The 20,127-nt window shown below is 43.2% G+C and overlaps 1 protein-coding gene across 1 annotated transcript; it reads left to right on the top strand.

The window, feature by feature from the left end:
* Positions 1-871: 871 nt before the first annotated feature.
* Positions 872-4,286, top strand: LOC143835533 (uncharacterized). Its single transcript, XM_077333336.1, has 4 exons — positions 872-2,622; positions 3,092-3,175; positions 3,355-3,438; positions 3,718-4,286. Exons 1-4 carry the CDS (start codon positions 2,001-2,003, stop codon positions 4,215-4,217), a joined length of 1,290 nt encoding a protein of 429 aa, XP_077189451.1. The 5' UTR covers positions 872-2,000; the 3' UTR covers positions 4,218-4,286.
* Positions 4,287-20,127: the final 15,841 nt, after the last annotated feature.

Below are 20,127 nucleotides of genomic sequence, written 5' to 3'. Positions count from 1 at the left end.
TTAGTATAATATTGGATTGATGCTCAGTTTCCCCCCAGAGCTGTATTCCCTGTTGATATAGTAATAATTGAAGGACAGATTGTGGGATTGCTAGGATCATAAACTAATATGAGATGCTTAGATGGGAGAAAATATCTGTGTAAGTAGCACAGTATACAGTATACATACAGTACAGTATACATTTCCTTCAAATATTGTTAGAGCAGTATGGTATCCTGAGTGAAATAAGATCTAGTATCTGCTATGTCTCTTTGGTAGTGAATAAATTGGGGATAACAAACTAGGCTCTGTATATTACTTTAATCACTCAAAGTAACTGTTACAAACAGTATTTCCCTTTAGGTAGTATTACACAGACTGAATGTCTCCGACAGTTGGATATGACTTAGCTTCATTGACTTCAGTGATTGGTCGTATATTTTATCTCTGATATCAGATGTGTTTAATCTCGCCTTGTAAAGTAAGCTTTTCTCCCAATGGACTTATATATTGGTTTTTTAAATATATACAAGTTTTTTTTAATTTTCATAAAGATAGAAATATAGAATGCAATACGAGTTATTAATACAAAGAACTGTAAAATATAAAATATAATCATCATTTGAAAATGTACAACCCCACATTAACTACACAATGATATAAACTTTTGCCCAAAACTGAGTCTAAGAGCCATCCACATTTCCACTACATTTTAAAAAAAGGCCTATTTAGATATACAAAAGAGAAGTTGTTAATAATCAACCTACTTGAGAGATCGTAGACCTCACGTTAACTGCTTGATACAATCTAAGAGCTATCCTGACAGATATTTCTAGGTTTAAGTTAGATGCTTAACATTAAACATTTCTTGTAAAACAGTATGAGGGGCATTTCCCACGGCTTAAAAATAGCACAATGGTAGCTGATTGAAAACGCTACTAATTTGCCATAACGCACGACGTCGTAAACAATCTGCAACAATCCTGAAACCGAACCGCCAAAAGCGCTTCGTTGTAGCGCTTCTAGGGGAATCCAGAAAACTGGATTCACCCTCCGGATAGCGATACACTCCTGCAACCAATCTGCAACACTAGCGCAAAAGACCTGTGCGTTACCATTGTTGCGGGTTCTTCAAAGTCCCTCCTCCCGAGCCTGTCCTCCAAACTTCCGGCGAACTGTTCGCCATTTTTTTTTTCTCCGAGCGAGCGGGGATCTACGAGGCAACGGGACAGCGACTGGCTTTCAAGCACGATCACTTTCGGAAATTCTGCCCGGACACCACAAGAGTTTTTCACAAGCACAGTGGCACACACCGTCACGTTCCCAAAATTTGCCCAAAGCTTAAAACCCCGTCTACCATCGGCCAGTCCTAGCGGAGTCAACGTACAGGGAGCATTTTAAAAAATTTTCCTCTGAGCGTGCCAACGAACGTTCGCCGCTCGCAGTCTCCTGCTTAGCTTACAGGGGTTCAATAGACATGATTCGTGGTGATATCATGAGGGGCGGCTTATGTGTAGTGGGTCTTTGTGTGGTTCCCGGTGCGTGCTTGTGCTTGGGTGCGGACAACCCCTTCCATTGGCGGCTAGACCTCCGGCAAGCGGAGTCGCCGTCCCCCGTTCATTTTAAAAAACATTCCTCTGAGCGTGCCAACGAACGTACGCCAGTAACATGTCATGTTTGGTTGATTTATGCTGTGGCTGGTGAATATTATTGGGGAACTGCCGAGTACTGCCGCACTTGCTCTCGGTTGAACACCGGCATGCGTTTGTGTAATGGCGGACATTTTCCTAAAATGGCTCCCGCTGCATGTTCAAACTGCTCTTCTCGCGTGTAAACGAATACGCGCATGCGTTAAGTCAAACAACAAGGGCGCCAATCTGGCCATTAGGAGCAGATCCTGTTCCCGCGCGAGGAGTTTTGAACGTGACATGTGACCTGATGTGGCCAATGTGCGTGTCCCCTGCTGCCCTCCACCAATCAGGAGCCGGCTAGTCCCTTTGTCTTTGTGTGCGGGAAGGTATATGATCCGTTGCACCCTGCACCTCCCACCACCATTTTGCTCAGCTACTAGCGAAAGCAACATGGAATCGTCTTCTCAAGCCTCGTCCGTCCCTGCAACCGGCCGTGGCCCTACTTGGAGGGACGCGGAGATCAGGGACCTGATCGGGATTTTCTCGGAGGAGAAAATCCAGGACGCGTTCCAGTCCTCCCACAGGAATAGGGAGGTTTTTGAACAAGTGGCTATTAAGATGCGCGCCCTGGGCCACAACAGGACCGGCCTTGAATGCCGGTCGAAGACCAAGACAATGAGGGCAGAGTACATGCGTGCCGTGAACCATAATAAGGGTTCCGGCAACGAAAAGGTTACCTGCCCCTACTTCGAGGAGCAGCGCCAGCTGTACGGGGACGGGGAAGGATCCGGCAGGCCGAAGCGCGTCGGCCGGAGCCTTAAGGTGGTTCGGAAGCCGGCTGCCCCGGTCGAGGAACCACCCGCTGAGGAGGATCCCGGCGAGGGAACCTCGTCCAGCTTTCGCCCTCCACCCCCCGTCCAGCAACGAGCCGCGGAATCGGTAACGCTGGACCTGATCGCCATCGCTCCTGGGGAGCAAGAGGAGGCTCCTGAGCAAACGCCCCTTGCCTCCGGTAAGTGATTTTCTTTTTATTTTATATTTCCTTTTGAGCAAATGTGTGTTCTGACGTTTGGGCATCGTTTTCTCGTGTGTTCGTTGCAACGCATAAGATGGTAGGCTGTGGAGTGCTTGCTGTGGTTACTATTTGAAACGGTTTTAATTTTATAATTTTATAATTTAATTTTTAAAAGATTTTAAAAGAAGGTAGGCTGTGGAGTGCTTGCTGTGGTTACTATTTGAAACGGTTTTAATGTTATAATTTAATTTTAATTTTTAAAAGATTTAATAAGATGGTTGGCTGTGGAGTGCTTGATGTGGTTAGTATTTTAAACGGTCATGTTTAACCCACAGCCCCAAAATATTTGCTGCATGCCTCGCCCATAGGCCTTCTGCAGTACTTTGGCTCACTACTTTGGGAGCTTGCTTTGTGGTTCATGGTGTATGCTTGCTCATTTTTCACTATTTTCTGCTCTTGTCCACAGAGACACAGTTGCCAGGGACGGGGCCCCTAGAGTCTCCAGCAGCACCTGACGTGGATAGTGATTCGGGGGCATCAACTAACATTGGTAAGTATTAGTAAAAATAGGGGGGGGGGCTGTTTTAACTGCTTTGTGCTTTTCTGTTTGTGCAGGGCAGCAGCACTGCTAAGAGAAAGAAGAGAGTCCCTCTGCGTTGCTGGTGTAGGCTTTGAAGCTGGCTTTGCCACCCTTTGGTCCTAGATCTTTTTTTTTTCCTTTTTTTGCAGATTTCATACCCGGAACACAGGAGGAGGAACAGCCTGGGGTGCTTGGACCTCCTGCCCGGCGCAGGCGGATACAGATTCAAGATGGTGAGCGTGCATGACCTGTTCCTTTCGAGCCATAGCTGCAGGACAATGTCGCTAGGCACTAACCATGTGCTCCCTTTTAATTGTTGAGAGTCCTGCTGTGAAAGTAGGCAAAAGTAAAAGCACAACATGGGCAAACAAACAATAGCCATGTGCTCACCGGGGATTGTTTAAATTCTTGGCAGGAAAACACGGGGACAAAAAAGGACACCATGTCCACCATGGTGTGTTTTGACTTTTTTGATGTTACTAACAGTTTTGTTTCTCATTTTTTGCCAACAGAGGTTCTTTCAGATGAGGAGGAGGAACCACCCCTGCCTCCAGGCAGCCCACCACCTAGAGGTGCGCTCCCAGCAGAGGAGAGGCTTACGAGGGAACGCGGCAGGCTGAGGCGCGTCTCAGTCTTGACAAGCGTGGGAGAGAGGCTCCTTGAGCACTGCTATGAGGAGTCACGGCGTGCCGCGGCCGCTGACCAAGCCATGCTCACACTCATTGCCCAGGAGGGGAGAAAATTGAGGGCAGTCCTTAGAGAGACAAACCAAATCCTACGCGAAGGCGTGGAGGAGGTGCGACTGATAAGGAGACTCATGGAGAGGGCAGTAGCGGTCATGGAAAGGGCCTACCCTCCACAAATCGCCCCCCCACCACCACCCACACCAACACCACCACTTCCAGCACCCACCCCACCAACTCCCTCTCAGAATGCCTCCACCCAAACAAGAAGGAGGACTATTCTCGGAAAGAGAAAAATTAAACCAGCAGACAAGTACTCCCCCTCCTAGTTTTGCCCACTTTTTCTATTTCATGTTATCTGTGTTTTGTTGTTTGTTGAATAAAGTTTATATTTTTGACTCTGTCTCTGTGTACCCTACTGTAGAATCTGCAAGGCTGAAAGCGGCCTCTCTAGTGATTGTGTATATTGTGGTACTGCTGTGTGGGTTGGAGGTTGGAGGGGTGTTAGTTCAAGGAGTTTTAGGAGTGTGGTGTGGGGTTAAATATGTGCGAGTTTAAGAAGTCACACTGGAGTCTTGTTATAAAATTTGCAATAACATTTTATTTTAAACAACATTTTAACAGGGGAAAAACATTAGGGAATGAAACTTGGAGCCCCACCAGCACCACCACCCCCCACCCCCCTGGAAAACCTATTTTTTTTAACAAAGGTATACATTTAACAGGGGAAAAACATTAGGGAATGAAACTTGGAGCCCCCCCCCCAACCCCTACCCCAAAACACAAACAGGAAACAAAACTCAGTTCCCACCGCTCCCCTCCCCAGCCCCTTCCATCGCCCTAACTCTCCTGCACAGCCGTCCCACGGTCCCCCTAACTTTGCGCCGGAAGAGCTCTTCGTCCTCCTTCTTCTTAACTGTGGGGAGGGAGAAAAAGTACACATTAGTACCACACATATTTTCAAATTTCTTTAGTTTACATGCATACACTTTTAAGTGGCCTTAGCCACAGTGTGAGATGAGTTGGGCAGTGGGGAACATAACCTACGTTCTTCCGCCTCCCTCTGTTGCCTGTGCTGCTCAATCTCCCCTTTCAGCTCTGCCACTTGAGCCTCCAGGGAAGTAACTCTGGCCTCCATGGCACGCAGCCTTGCCTCCACAGTTTCAGCTATAGAAATCAAACAAAGAATTTAATAACACTTCAAATGGGAGCATCACAGCAGGCTCCCATATGGCTCCATGGGGGTACACACACATGGGTCTCCCGCACAGGCATAAAACTCTCACCTGCAGCCTGTCCCGAGGTGGAAGGTCCCTCTTCCTCCCCCTCCTCACGCTCAGGTGCTGTTGCCAGCTTGGATGGTGATTGTGTGGCTGGGCAAAGAAAAAGACAAATCATAATTAAAAGCACACAAAACAGAGATGAAACACAGCAGGTAGACACACCACAGTTAGAGTCTAAGCGCATAACCAAAGTGGTTCTACAGTACTGGCTGGCTAAGTCTGAGGGGGTTGACAGCATCTAAATACTTTCTCGAATTTCATTGGGGACAGTAGGGGAAAGAGGCAGCTAGTCATTCCATGCATGTTTAAGGGCAAAACACAACGAGGGCAGCACTCACCCATATGCCTCCTCATGTCCAGGGGGGGCTTCCCAGCCTTCTCCCATATTTTAACCATCTGGTCGTGGAAGACCGTCCTCCCACTTGGCTGCGGGATCCCCCCCCACTGTTCCAGACTGTTTAGGAAGTCCAGCTTAAGGCGCTTGAATTTTGTCCGGACCTGCTCCCAGGTCCGGACGTAGCCCCTCTCCCTCAGCTTTGAAGCCAACACCAGGTAGGCACCCTTGGTGTGGCAATGGGTGCTGGCCATTAGGCGGCCAACACTTTTTGATTGTAGCACAAGCTCCAGAAGTGCCTCAGCCTCGGCGCGCTGCCAGAAGGAGCCCTTCCGTGGCTTCGGCATCTTCGGAATGACGGTTAGGGAACGAACGTGCGTTGCTCCGATCGACCACCCCGTTTTTTAAATGTATCAAAGCTGCCCACCAATAAAATTATTCCTTGGAACATGAGTGGATTGATCCTCCGGTTTGACAGGGGTCGCCAATACTTCCTGGCTACCCGCCTCCCCGAACTTTCCCCATTCAGCGCTTCCGTATTGTGTTTGTCAATTTCAGTGGGGAGTTAGCATTTAGGGCTGTCAAAGTGCTTTTGGACCAGAGAATCCCCGTTTTTTTGCTGGCAAAGTACACAAACCGCACAAGACAAGGTTAAACAAAGAACACAAAACTTTATTCAACAACAGAGTAGGAAAAACAATTAAACACGCCTCCTGTTTCTGTAGATGTGGGTGGCTATGGCGTCCCGAACCTTGCACCCCTCAGCATATATCCTTTTTCTCCTTGCTTCAGGGATGTCCTGTGTATCCTGAAGGACTACAGGTTCAGGTTCGTCCTCAGGGAAGGGGATGTTATGTCCCTTGTCCTCGCATATGTTGTGCAAAATCACACATGCGATTATCAGCGGAGTCACATTGTCAATATGTACATGGAGTCGTGACATTAAACAACGGAACCGTGACTTCAAACGTCCAAAGGCACGCTCCACTACATTCCTTGCCCGGGAGTGACTGAGGTTGTAGTGGCTCTGCACGTCCGTCCTTGGCCGCTTGTAGGGAGTCATGAGCCAGCGTCGTAATGGGTAGGCTCCGTCCCCGAGGACCAACGCCGGCACACGCACGCCCTCAATGGTGGCGGTGGGGTTTCCTGGAACAAAGACCCCTTCGTCCATGGCTTTCCTGAGGTTGGATTCCCTGAAAACAAGGGCATCATGCCTCCTGCCACTCCACCCCACCTCGGCATCGATAAACCGGCCGGAGAAGTCCACTGTTCCTTGCAGGAGAACAGAGCAAAAGTCCTTCCTGTTCCCGTACTCTTTTATGCTTCCCCCGGGGGCACGGATAGGGATGTGGCTTCCATCGACGGCCGCAAAACAATGCGGGAATCCAAGCCTGGCAAACCCGTCCATACTCTGGAATAAGGGAAAGAAAAGAATATAAGCCATGGCATGTCAGCGTGGGGTGTATCGCGTCTTCGTTGCTGACCTGTCAAACAAGAAAAAAAATTTAAAGGGCAAAGGGGATAGAATGACACTCACCGCTCCAAGCCGGTCTCCGAGGCACACGACTTTGCTGAACAATTCCGCCTCCATGGCGAGGCAGAACTCCTTAAGGATATCGCCAACCGTAGTGACTCCGAGTCCGAATTGCTGGGCTACTGTCCGGAAGTACTGAGGGGTGGCCAAGTACCACAATGCGGCAGCCACCCTTTTTTCAACTGGAACGGGGCGCCGCATGCCAGTGACTTGCCTCTCCATGCGTCCACGTAGAGCCTCCACGAGTTCAAAAAATGTCCCCCTCGACATCCTGAAGTTGGCAATCCAGTGGTCATCATCCCAGCGAGTCCACACAAAATTCTCCCACCAGTCAGAGGATCGTTCGTCCACCCAGAACTGTCTGGGGAACCGGACCTCTGCCAGAGCTTGCCAGCGTTTCTTGGCCGCCATGGTTACCCTTACAGAACGTCTTCTGCTGCTGGTCAGCGTTCCGGCCACCCGTTCTCGGTACTCCGCGATAGCAGACGTCCGACGCGACAAGGCGATATTCATGCGCTGGACCACCGCGAGCATGTAAGCCAGCAATTGAAAAATAAGCCTCTCCATTGCAACGTTGACCTGTGCTGCGGGCAGTAGGCTACGCAAACAAAAGAGTGAGGCCGACCGCGTGTCTGCCCAGGTGCATATAAGCAGGTAACCTGTGGGCGTGTACTGTGGGCGGGGATTAACCAATCAAACATGTCAATGCATCTGGTTCCTAGAAAACAATAGAAAACACGTTCCAAGGGCGCCAATGATTGGACGATAACGCGTTGCTACGGGGTTTCCTGGGTTTTTTAAAAAAAAAGGGAACCCCGACAAGTTCGGCTTCAGGGTCGAGGTCAAAGGTGTGCCTGCAGTTTGATTGACGGGCACGGGAGGCCAGAAGCGCTAAAAAGGGACCTCCTTTGTAGCGATAAGACGGAGAACCGGAAGCCTGTGGGTTACGAAAGTGGCGAGAAGTGAAAGTGCCAAATTCCGCAAAAACCGCAGCTGTGCGTTACGGGCACGGCTAGTTACATTTCGCTACTTGAAGTAGCGCTTTCACAAACGGCAACCAAATAGCAACTTTGAGCTCTGTGCGAAATGGCCCTGAGTTTTGGCCCTGTATCAATACTCTAATGAAGGGAAAAGAAAGTAGGGCTTTGCCTTAAAGATGTACAAAAAAAAAAAAATTACAAGAGGATTTCATAGCTTCTCCTTATCCTTAATACAGATACATCTACAAAACAATTTATACTTGACCCATTCTAAGAGCCATCCTGACAGGTATATTTTCAGATTTAAGTTGAGAGCTTAACATTAAACGTTTTCTACAGATCAGTGTGAGCTTTGGCCCTGTAACAATACACTAATAAAGAAAAAATAAAAAATAAGGGGGGAAAACCCCATTTTATATTTCCAACACTAACGATTATATTACCTATATGCCTACAAAAGAAAAGAAACAAGAGAGAAAGAAACACTGCTTCCCCTTTTTCATAAAAATAGAAATATAGAATACAGTATATGTTATTAATACAGAGAATAATAAGTTTCCAGGTTTAGATTAAATGCTTAACATTAAACATAGAACAATATGAGCTTTCGGTCTTCTTAAGGGGGTCTGATCTCGAGGCTTGCTACATCTTGTCGTTCCCGTAGACTTATATTCTGTCCCATTGGCCTTTGGCGTAGAAAGTGCAGTTGTACTCTTTCCTGCAGAATATGCATCGATAAATCTTGAGGCCATTGCACCTCCTGAACTCCAGTATCAATACAATTTTTACCCAAAGAGCTCCTTTAAATCGGTTACTTTCCCTACAGATCCATATACCTTTTGATTGATTTTTGTACACTGTTGCTTTGAGATGGCTGTATGTCTTTTTTAAAAGGGTGTCCTTATCTGGGCTGCAGAACTCCGACACCCCCTTTTCCGTCTCCAGAATTTCAGATTTCTCTTCTACTGTTGGTTTTCCACCTTGTTTAGAGCTGTCATCAGCCACTGTTATTGATCCATCATTCCTGTTGGAGACTTCTTCCTTGCCACCTTGGATCTCCTTGAAGATATTTTTAACCACTCCTTCTGTAAATACTTTGAAATCTTGGGTTTGTTTCTCTATTAGATGAGCCAATCTTTTTAACATAGACAAAAAACAACAGCCGGCCTCAAACAGTTTTACAAGTGGCCAGTAGAGGTCCTCTGTTTTATCCTCTAACGTTCCGGCACAGGCATGTGACGTATTGAAGTCTGTAAGGCAGATATTCTCGTGCTGGAACAGAGTTCTCTTGCGATCTTCCCATTCACAGCTCTTATCTCTTACCTCTGGAAAAAAAACAATTGCAGTAAGAGCTTTTGCCAATTAATTTGAGTTTATTTGAGTCCTTCTTCTGCTTAGTTAGGAGAATTAGCCTGCCTCATAACGAGGTGGCTTCGGGCAGAGCAGAGTAAAAGGAGGGGGGAAACAAAAGCTTTGATGCAGGAAGAGAGACGGAGAAAAAAAAACGAGAGATACTTGCAGTAAATGATGTTTTGGAACTCAGCCGATGTCCTCCCCTCAGTTCACAACGTTCATTAGCAGTAAATCGACAAGTAGGGTTGAAGCAGATACTTTAAGATTAAAGAGAGAAAAGAAAGTCCGAGATAGAATATGGTAGTCGTCCTCTGGACCTGAAACGCTGACAGCCTATAATCCAGGGAGATATACTCCCTAAAGGATTGGAGACGGCCCCAAGAACTTCCTGGGTAGAAAGGTGAGGTGGGGTTTGCATACCCCTCCACTTTTCTGCCAATTGCTTGCGCGATTGACTCCTGTCAGGCTTCAGAGATAGCAGAGCAGATGCCCTGCAACCCTCTCAGAACGACATCTTAGCCGGAAGTCTACTTATATATTGTTAATTCAATCAGAACTAGCTTTTTGGAAAACTGTGATGATGACTGAGAGATACAGAACCAGTTAATTGAACATCAAGTGAACATCTAGCTGAGGTAGATGGATTTATATTTTCTTCCTCATCCAAGCATCTCTAATGTGATATTCTCTACTTACTTGCTTCATAACTGTAAAGACTAATGTTTCTACATTAGTTACTTCCGCCAAATTCAAAAGGGTTCTACCAAAATGAGTGGTGTCAGTCACCTATGCTCTGAAAAGCTTTGCTATGGTGAGGAATGTTCTGTTTTGGCTGTTTCAGAGAAGATTTGTGGGAGAGTTGGGGCAGTGAGGGATGGCTATATCACTATCACTAAACATTATAAAGTTGAACTTGCATGCAGCCAACTGACTCCCTACTTGATTGGTCCTGGGGGTTTGCTGCCAATAAGGAGATACCACTCTGCCAGTAAGGGCCAATAAATTCAAATTGTACCCTGCAAATTAGGGCCAAGCAGTGCAAATTGTATTCTGTCAACGAGGGCCAATCAATTCAAATTCCATGCAGACAACTCAATCCCTACCTGATTGGACCTCCCTGGAAGTGTGCAGCCAATAGGGAGAGAACACTCTGTCAATGAGGGCCAGCAGTTCTCTTTTTGTTGATGATTGAATAAAAAAATAGAAAATCTTTTACCTGTTTCTTCATTGTCAGCCTTACAGTGGTGTGATTCCACAGTAGTCATTCCTTTTGTCTTCTTGATGATCAGCTATAATCCTGTGTTGGTGTTTAGTTCTTCAACCTTCATCAGTAGTTATATCAAATCTCTAGTATTTTCTGCCAGCAATTTGGTATCGTCTGCATATCTCAAACTGTTAATGTTCCATCCGGTAATTTAACTGTTAATGTTTCTTCCACCTTCACTTAAATCTAATCCAACTTCCCTTATGATATATAAATTAAATATATAGTGAGGTAATATACTTCCTTGTCTGACATCATTGTCAAGTGTAAACCATTCTGTTTCTCCATGTTCTGTCCTAATAGTAACCTCAAAACAATCAGGGGATATGGAACAGAATTTTTCATGATCCACATAGTCAAAAGCTTTGCTGAAGTCTATAAAACACAAACTTATTTTCTTCTGAAATTTTTAAGCATGCTCCAGTAACCATTGTAAATTTGCATTATGACCTTTGACATCTCTTGTTTCAAATATGGTAATATTCTTTGTGGTAATATTTTGGGCATCACTTTGCCTGTATGAGAACTTATTGCTACAACAGTATCATCTCTCTTTTTTTCAGTATTGGGATGCAAATTGAATGTCTCCAGTCTCTGGGTCATGTTATTTTGGTGGATTCCCTTTCTGTACTTTAAACTGATATCCCATATACTCCTGGTGATTTGCATCTGAAATGCATTGTGCAGCTTTCACTTCATTTTGTCAAATTGAAGGTTCTTCTTAAAATACTTGTTTGAAGGAATCTGTCATAATTTCTACTTTTTTATATAGTTCTGCACTTTTTCACATTTTAATTTTTTTATCCTTATCAGATAATGTATTTCTGTGCTGTTTTTTTTAAGCATCCCTAGCCATGGTTTGAATTTCCTCTTAATTTTCTGAAGCTTCTGGAACAGCTATCTTATTCTTCCCGTCTTCTTGTTCTTTCCTACTTTTTTGCTTTTGTTATTATAATAGTTATTTTGCTCTACAGGTGCAAGTAATTGAAAAGCTGTGTTTAGAATTATAATTCTATTTATGAAACCTTTTATTCTTGTTTTTTATTTATCTTTAGCCATTTAAAGAATTTCATTAGTTATTCATTAAGCATGGTCCTTTCTTTGGCTACAGGAATAGTTTTTTTCTGCATTCTTCCTTGATAATATCTCTGGTTTCATTAAGAACAGCCCTATTTGTGCACGAATGGCTTCTGAGCCATGATCCTGTCTTCCAGAACTATGTCTTCTTTAGTTACCATCTATGTGCCATCATAGAACTTTCAATATATAATATGATCAGAAGTGGTTTAGCATTGCCTTCTTTTGTGCAGTACTAACCAGGACTAGTTGAAGTGTCACTATTGTGTATGAAAGATCCTCTGCCTGCTACTTCTGCTGTTTGGCAGCTAGCCTTCAAGGATTCTTCTACCCCCATCACTGTTGGACCTCTCAGTTATCATCTGCTGAAGAGACCATTGATTTCTGAATGGGATGAATGCATTTTATTCTGGAGTCTCAACTTTTAGCACTCCACCTTCAGTGACTCTGCAGTACTGCTGTATGTGTTATGGGCAGATGCAACTCCCTTCAGCATATTAAAGTATCCATCCAAGAAAGGATCTATATGTATCCTTAAGGAAATACAAATTATCCAAAGTACAGTAAGAAGAGTCATCTTTTCCAGAGAGGTAAACACATATTTTGACATGACTTGGAGTATGAGTCACCCTTCCTTTTTGAGAACAGTACAACACAACATTCTCACAATTCTTAGCACTCCTCAGCCACCAAGTCACATATGTAGTGTATCAATGAGAACCAAAGGCTCAGTTCATTTATGAAAGCTGCAATGCTCAAAACATTTCCATGAAACAAAACCGAAGATTTTAGTGTTAATTTAATGCTTTACAATACTGAGATTCTTTTTGGGAACCAATTACTAAATTGGAATAAAGAGAGAGGTATTTACCTCATTGATTTTCTAGACTTTATCACTTGTATTCTCCAGTGACCTGTATGCTCTCTTCATTAGTGTCCTTGCCTCAGCTGACCCAAATGTATAGACCTTTTCTTACTACATAGAAATAGGCATGACATTCATTTGAGATACAAAGCACATCACCCCCCTCCCCTTCTGAACTGAAGATAAGGTCCTTAATTTAGTTTTCTGGGTGTAACAGAAGCTAATTTCCAGGCATCATTTCAATTAGCATGAATGCATTGTATTCAGCTACTACAGAAACAGAATTTCAAAGACAATGGTCAATTTCCAGTTTACAGCTCAAACAAGCAATTTACTATCCTTCCTGCTCCAGTTTGCTCCAGAGACAATGTAGTATGCATATATAATAATAGTTAATTTATTGTTAGAATAGGTCCAAGATTTAGGATTGGCGTACACAAAACAGTTGCCAAAGGAAAACTGCTTTCAGCTGCTGCCCACAGTGGTTGTCTCCATGTGGCACGTTATTTGAATGCAATGACATTTTTTTTACTCATGCCATTGCAGATTTTTAAATAGTTACAGTGGCATGAAAAGAATCCCTTTGTTCCCACTGACTGGGGGGTTCTGCACTCAAGTGAAGAACACATTTTGGTGGTTAAGTGTGGTGTCATGGTTAAGATCAGTAGACTAATCTTGAGAACTGGGTTTGATTCCTCACTTCTCAACATGAAGGGTGCTGCTGGAAGACTTTGAGGCCAAATGTAGTTCTGTCAGAACTCTCTCAGCCTCACCTACCTTACAAGGTGACTGTTGTGGAGAGAGGAAGGGAAAATGATTGTAAACCACTTTGAGAATCCTTAGGTTAAAGAAAACTCAAATGACCTTTTCAGCCACCTTTCAGTTAATGACAAATACGGCCAGCTGTTAGGCTGCGAAACAAATCCTGCATTCTCCCAAGCAGTGTTACCTCACCAGCACCAACATTTTCCACCTGAGCACCAGAAGGTGATGCAAACAGCTCTTTCCACTAATTAGCATTCAGCCCTCTTTTTCTCATTCTCCACACTTGGGGTCTCATCACTGGTGGGAAACATTTTTATGACCCACAGCTCATGGGACCAGACATCTAATCGTTATAGTTTGAATCATAACATGTATGACCTAAAGCAGCAGAAAGCTGGGTTGCTCTATGTTAAATCTACGGGTTCAGAGACCAGGACATGGGGAGTTTGCATTGTTTGCACTGTTTGGATTGTTACAACTATCAGTTATTAGTATTATTGTTATGGTTATTTATATGTTATGGATTGTTTCACGTATTGTTTATATGTTTTATGTAAACTGCCCTGAGCCTCTGGGGAGGACGGTATATAAACAAACAAACAAACAAACAAACAAACAAACAAACAATGAAGTGGAGTATAAAATCCACTTCTACATATTTTGCCTACTGGCTCCATTACTGTAAACCTCCATTAAATGATCAAAACGTGTTAAAAGTTCAAATAGAGAGACCAAAGCTAGAGGAAGCAAAGGTTTGACAGTAAAAGGAAACTTCATATATTCACAAATGACTTTCCATGTGGTGAGAGTTATTCTAATGGAAAAAATACAGCAGCCAGTTAACAGATCCAAGGTATGGCAACCAGGGTTCATGTCCTTGCCACTGTTTGGGTATCACAGGAGGACTCTAGCAGGCAGACTGATTGGCAGTCCTCTCTCAATGGGAGGCTGGATGGCTGGTAGAGAAGATGCATGGGGCAGGTGGGCTGGCCAACAAAGGAGACATGTGAGATGGATGCATGGGCCAGCTCCTTCTGTCACACCAGGAACTGGTTCCCAACAGGACACTGGGAAGCTGTGACAAAGTGGATCCCAGAGAGTCAATGGGACCAGACTTTAATTTTGACATGGCAACAGTGCCTGCCTGGAGCTGCTGTGAGTCTGGAGTGGAGCAGGGCAACTACAGTCCTTTTTGCCAAATGACCAGTGGGCAGCAGACAGCAGATAGAGTGGCAGGCGCTGTGGCAGGCACTGCCTGTGGGAACTGGCTTCACTGCAGAGTAAGGCCAGGCCAGGCCAGGCCAGGCCTGATGACAGCACAAATAGTGTTTGTCCAGCCTCCAGCTGGAACTGCAGCTGCCATAAGCTTGTGCCGAGGTTGTCAAGCACACGCTTTGCTAGCTGCAGAGCCTGCCTGGACATGCCAGCCATTCATTCCCTGCCCCAGGTGGCAAATAGACTCCCTTTGAATGTGGGGGGGAGGTGAGCTTTCTGCTATTTTAGGCTAAAAGAAGGATATTCATGCAATTCATGCATGTCTGCTGTCAGCCTAAAACAGCTGTAGCCAAACCCCTGAATTACTGGACCACAGACCATGAAAGGTTTGGGGAACATGAACATGTAGGAAAATTTAAGTCATGCCCATCTCAACTATGGATAACCTCTCAAACTACATGAGGCACACACTGTACCAAATCCCTGTGAGCTAAAGTTTCAGGTTCTGTCTCTTCTCACACGTATACTCCATTTTTGTAAAATAAACAGATTTATCCATTTAAATATGCAAAAGGAAAAAAAGCTGAAATCAGTTTATACTTTCCTGTGTCTATTTTGAAACAGAGAATGTTCACTTTATAAAGAATAGGAAAATGGCGGGCAGGGGCGGGGTAATGTGGGGTACAGTCCTTGAGAACGCATGCCTAAGTGTACATGTTATGTAAATGTAAGTGATATAAACACGTATAGAAAGGAAATCCTTTCTTTCACTTGAAATGTGGAAGAGAGTTTACAGTCAGTTAGGGGTATAGTTCTTTTTGGGTGCAATTCAGGTTTTCAGCTCGATTGAACATGGAGGAAAATGTTTTCTATTGAATCTAATTACTTATCCATTTGATTTCCAAATGTTTCCTATTTTTCTTTTAGTTTCCACTTCTCCACATGTTAATTTTTGGAGGGCAGAGAGAGATTGTAGATAAGATGACAGGGAGAGAATGACTTAGTGTACCTGACCATGCACATCATTGGACCAGAATTCGTAGGCCATAATTATGCCATGCTATGTTATCTGTGAGAGATGTTTCTGTACATAGTGTTTTGCACTCTGTTTACTGGCTCCGTGAATTGGGGAAAAGAGTTCTCCTAACAATCTATTCTCCTTGCTTGGGGTTGGGGGGAAAGAATGAAGGACCAGCACTGGGATCTGTAATTGTCCTTTTCAACCTTCTACTCGCATGTTGAGGATACAAAAAAGTCTTTTTTTTTTCTTTCCCCAAACACAGCAAGTTAAAAGGTCATATTGGACAAGGCCAGTTCCTGCAATCTGCATAATATCCAGTAGTTGGAATAAATTCCTACCAGTACCAGGAAGCACCAAACAGTTGCAGTTGACCTGAACAAACAGCAAACATTGTCTATATATCAAATATTTAGCTTGGACAAAAATGGAAGAAACTACAGGTAGGTTAAACCATGGAAAGATTAACCCAAAAATAACTTTAATAATTTAAAACATTAGAATGTAGACAACAGAATTAAATTTTAAAAATATGAATAGCTTCTTTTAGTGCAATCTTGCTTTTAACTCAGAAGTAACTCTCATTTTTAGTGGTACTCGCTTCCTATAAAATATGTTTAGGATTGAAGCCTAAGTTACCTCAGCTTCAATATTAGTCCACAAAATATCTCTCATTATGGCTTTGAACAATATGATGGAGCAGGTATAATTATATATTAAATCTCCTCATTGCCTAAAGACCAGTGGCAATCTAGAGTCCATCTAGTTGATCAGCTGCCTAGTGTTCAGACCATTTGAGTATTTTGTGCTGTACATAGAAGAGGTCACCCTTTCATCTGCATTGCCTTCTTATGTTCTACCACCCTCCTCAATCTCTCTCCCATTGGTTCAGAGATACAGGTAGGTCAGGCAGTCACACTATCCTGCCTGCCTCTTTTAAAACAGATTGAGTCCAGTAGCACCATTAAGGCCAACAAAGTTTTATTCAAGGTATGAGCTTTCATGTGCACAAACACACACACACCTATCTACATATCTACCTATCTGTCATGATCATGGCTTGGGAGTTTGTGTTTCTTTCCCTGAGGCAACCAGCCTACAGAGTTGAATAAACAAGGAATGAACTTTTATTTATTATTTTAATGTACCACTGAAGAAAGTAAGGTAGAGGTTACAATATTTCTTTTCAATTGGAATTTGGAACTGTTTCCCTATTCCTGCATTTGAGTTATTACTGTTTTTTGGTTTAACTTTAAACTGCTCTTCTCCACAGCTTCACTCAGCCAGACTCACTCTTAACTACGTGGCACTAATTGCAGTTCTCAACAATCTCGACTGTTTTAATTGTCTTCCACACCAACATTCTGCCAACTTTTATTAGCTGCTCTCGTGGTGAAACATAACTTTTGGAGCAGGATGCTGGATATTAAAGCCAAACTAAAATATACATTCTCTCAAATTGGCTGTAGAAAGGCTGTTGCTCAACTGTGGGGCATGCTCAACCCCTAAGTGGGACAAACAGGGACCCTATGGCCAATTTGGTTTGGGAGAATGGTGCAAGAAGGAAGGTCAAAGCACCCCCATACAATGAACTCAAGCAGAATCAGGCCATGTAGTGCTCAGAAACAAGAACATATCTAACTGAAGGTTGGAACCCTAACTCAACTCATGTATTGTCTCATTTAGTCCTTAGAAACATGATTATACATATCTTCCTGTCTCCATCATATACATGTTATTTAAAAAACCAATGTGTGCTGCTAACTTTTATATTTGCTACATCTTCAGCAGGAACACAACTCCTTCCTCACACAGTCCTTTTGGACAGTAATCAGCATGATCAGAAGCTGTCATTCTGGATGCAGCTGAGTGACCTTGCCCCAGGTTTTGCTGATTTTAGTGAGAGTTAAGCACTGTTCATTTAGAGCTATCCAGCCATGCACACTGTGAACTCACACTACTAGTGTCCCTGTTGATATACGTAGTTTCCATTCCATCAGAATTTTCTACTTCTGTACTCAAGATGAAAAGACACATGACCATGGGTGTACGAAGGATCATGGGTGGCTTGTACTTTTGAGACACATGTTCCTCAGGTTCCCAATTCATTCAGTTCTAATTTTTACTTAGAAGTTCTTTTAGTATGTTAGGTCAGGATACTCTTCCATCTCTGCCTTAAATGTCTGAACATTACTTTAATAGATGATCAATTAAATCAATGCTGTCTAGTCTACAAGCAAGTGCGGGGATTTCATATACAATATACCTGTTTCATTCTGTTGCCCAACAAAATATCTTTCCACCCAAGGGCTTTTTGTTTGTTTGTTTTCAATGTGTCCCAGTGCTAAATTTAAGTCAGGAAATATTTATAGATTATGGCATTAAGTTGTTTCTTCTTACCCAGACCAGATGTAAACCCTACCTGAATTTTGTTTGGGAGTCTCATGCATGGCATCCTCAAGGCAGTAGTTTCCATTCCAAGAAAACATGTTAAACAACAATGACAGAAACTTTTGGGTTTGTATATCAACTAATTCTCCATCACAGTTATTTTGCCTCTTGACAGCCAAAGTGCAACGGTTCTCCCTTAAAGGGATAACATTAAATAACTGCAATATTTTAAAAGAACCTAAGGAGAAAAACTAAAGAAGTCAAGTCAAAGAATATGAAGATCGAAAAGAGCTCCATGGGAGGGTGTGGCTTAAGATGGCATTCTGAATGGATTGCAGAGCAATCTCTGAAGCCTGACAGGGGTTAATTACGGAAGCAATTAGCAGAAAAGAGGAGGGGTATGCAAACCCCACCTCACCTTTCTACCCAGGAAGCTCTAGGGAATTCTTGGGGCCATCTCCAATCCTTTAGGGAATATATCTCCCTGGATTATAGGCTGTCAGCGTTTCGGGTCAAGAGGACATCGCCATATTCTGGACTTTTCTTTCGTTTCTTTCTTTTCTTCTTTCAAGAATCTACTTTGACCCTCTACTACGATTTACTGCAAACGAATGTTGTGAACTGAGGGGAGGACATCTGCTAAATTCCAAGATATCAAGACATCAATCAACGCACAGAGATGAAAGTATTTCTCCATTTCTCCGTTTCTCTTTTCCCCCCCGTTTGTGGCTCTGCTTGAAGCCACCTCGATATGAGGCAGGCTAATTCTCTTTCCTAAGCAGAAGAAGGACTTAAATCAACTCAAACTAATTAGTAATAGCTCTTACTGCATTTGTTTTGGTTTTCGGAGATAAGAGATAAGAGCCGTGGGTGGGAAGATCTCGCGAGAATTCTGTTCCAATACGAGACACTGCTTTACTGACTTCAATACGTCACTTCTCAGAGTCAATACCAGGAACGTCGGAGATCAAAACAGACTGTTGCTTTCGTTAGGACTCTGTAGGACCTCTACTGGCTATTTACAAAATTGCCTAACTGATTTCCAAGCCTAAAACATGTCTATGCTAAAAAGAATGGCTTATCTAATAGAGAAACAAACTCAAGATTTGAAAGCATTTACAGATGGCTTGCTTAAAAATATGCTCAAGGAGATCAAAGACGGCAAGGAAGAAGTCTCTAACAGGAATGATGAATCAATAACAGTGGCTGATGATAGCTCTAAACAAGGTGGAAAACTACCAGCAGAAGAGAAATTTGAAACTATGGAGATGGAAAAGGGGATGTCGGAGCTTTGCAGCCTAGATAAGGACACCCTTCCTAAAAAGACATACAGCCACTCCAAACAACAGTACACAAGGACCAATCAAAAGATATATGGATCTGCTGTGAAAGTAATCGATTTAAAGGTGCTTCTTGTAAAAAAAACTGTACTGATATTGGAGCCCAGGAGGTACAACTGCTTCAGGATTCACCGATGTATATTCCGAGGGAAAGATTATAACTGCACTCTCTAAGCCAAAGGCCAACTGGACAGAACATAAGTCAACGGGAACAACAAGATGCAACAAGCCTCGATATGAGACCCCCTTAAGAAGTCTGGGGAACGGAAAGGAGAAACAGTGGTTGAAATTCTTTTCCTCCTTTTTCTTTTTTTCTGTAGCCACATAGGCAATATAACTAGTTAATCTGGGGTCTAAGATCTTCTAAGTAAGCTGAATCTGTATTATTAAATCTAACCGCAGTGTTTCCCAGCCCAAAATTAAAGCTTAATTAAAAGGAGACACCTAATGGAATGGGTTTAAGAAGACTATACTTTACTGCTCATTGTAAGTCTATACTATCATATAAGTGTGGGGTCTTAGATTTCCTATGTTAGCTGAATTTGAATTATATAACATATCTCTGTAGTGACTCCCAGTTTAGACTTAAAGCATAACTAAAAGGAGGCATCTAATTGAGGAGGTGTAAATGTAACTAACGAAGACTTTATTTTACTATTTTTGTATTAACAACTTATACTTATATAACTTATATAACTTATACTTATACTTATCTAACAACTTATATATTTTTCCTCTGTACAACTAAGTAGGCCTCTTTTCTTAAATGTGGCGGCAATGTGGATGGCTCTAAGATCGTGTTAAGTACAAATTGTTTCAT

Source organism: Paroedura picta, chromosome 4 (genome assembly GCF_049243985.1).
Source record: "Paroedura picta isolate Pp20150507F chromosome 4, Ppicta_v3.0, whole genome shotgun sequence".
Classification (NCBI taxonomy): Eukaryota; Metazoa; Chordata; class Lepidosauria; order Squamata; family Gekkonidae; genus Paroedura; species Paroedura picta.
This window is presented reverse-complemented; position numbering and strand designations above follow the sequence as displayed.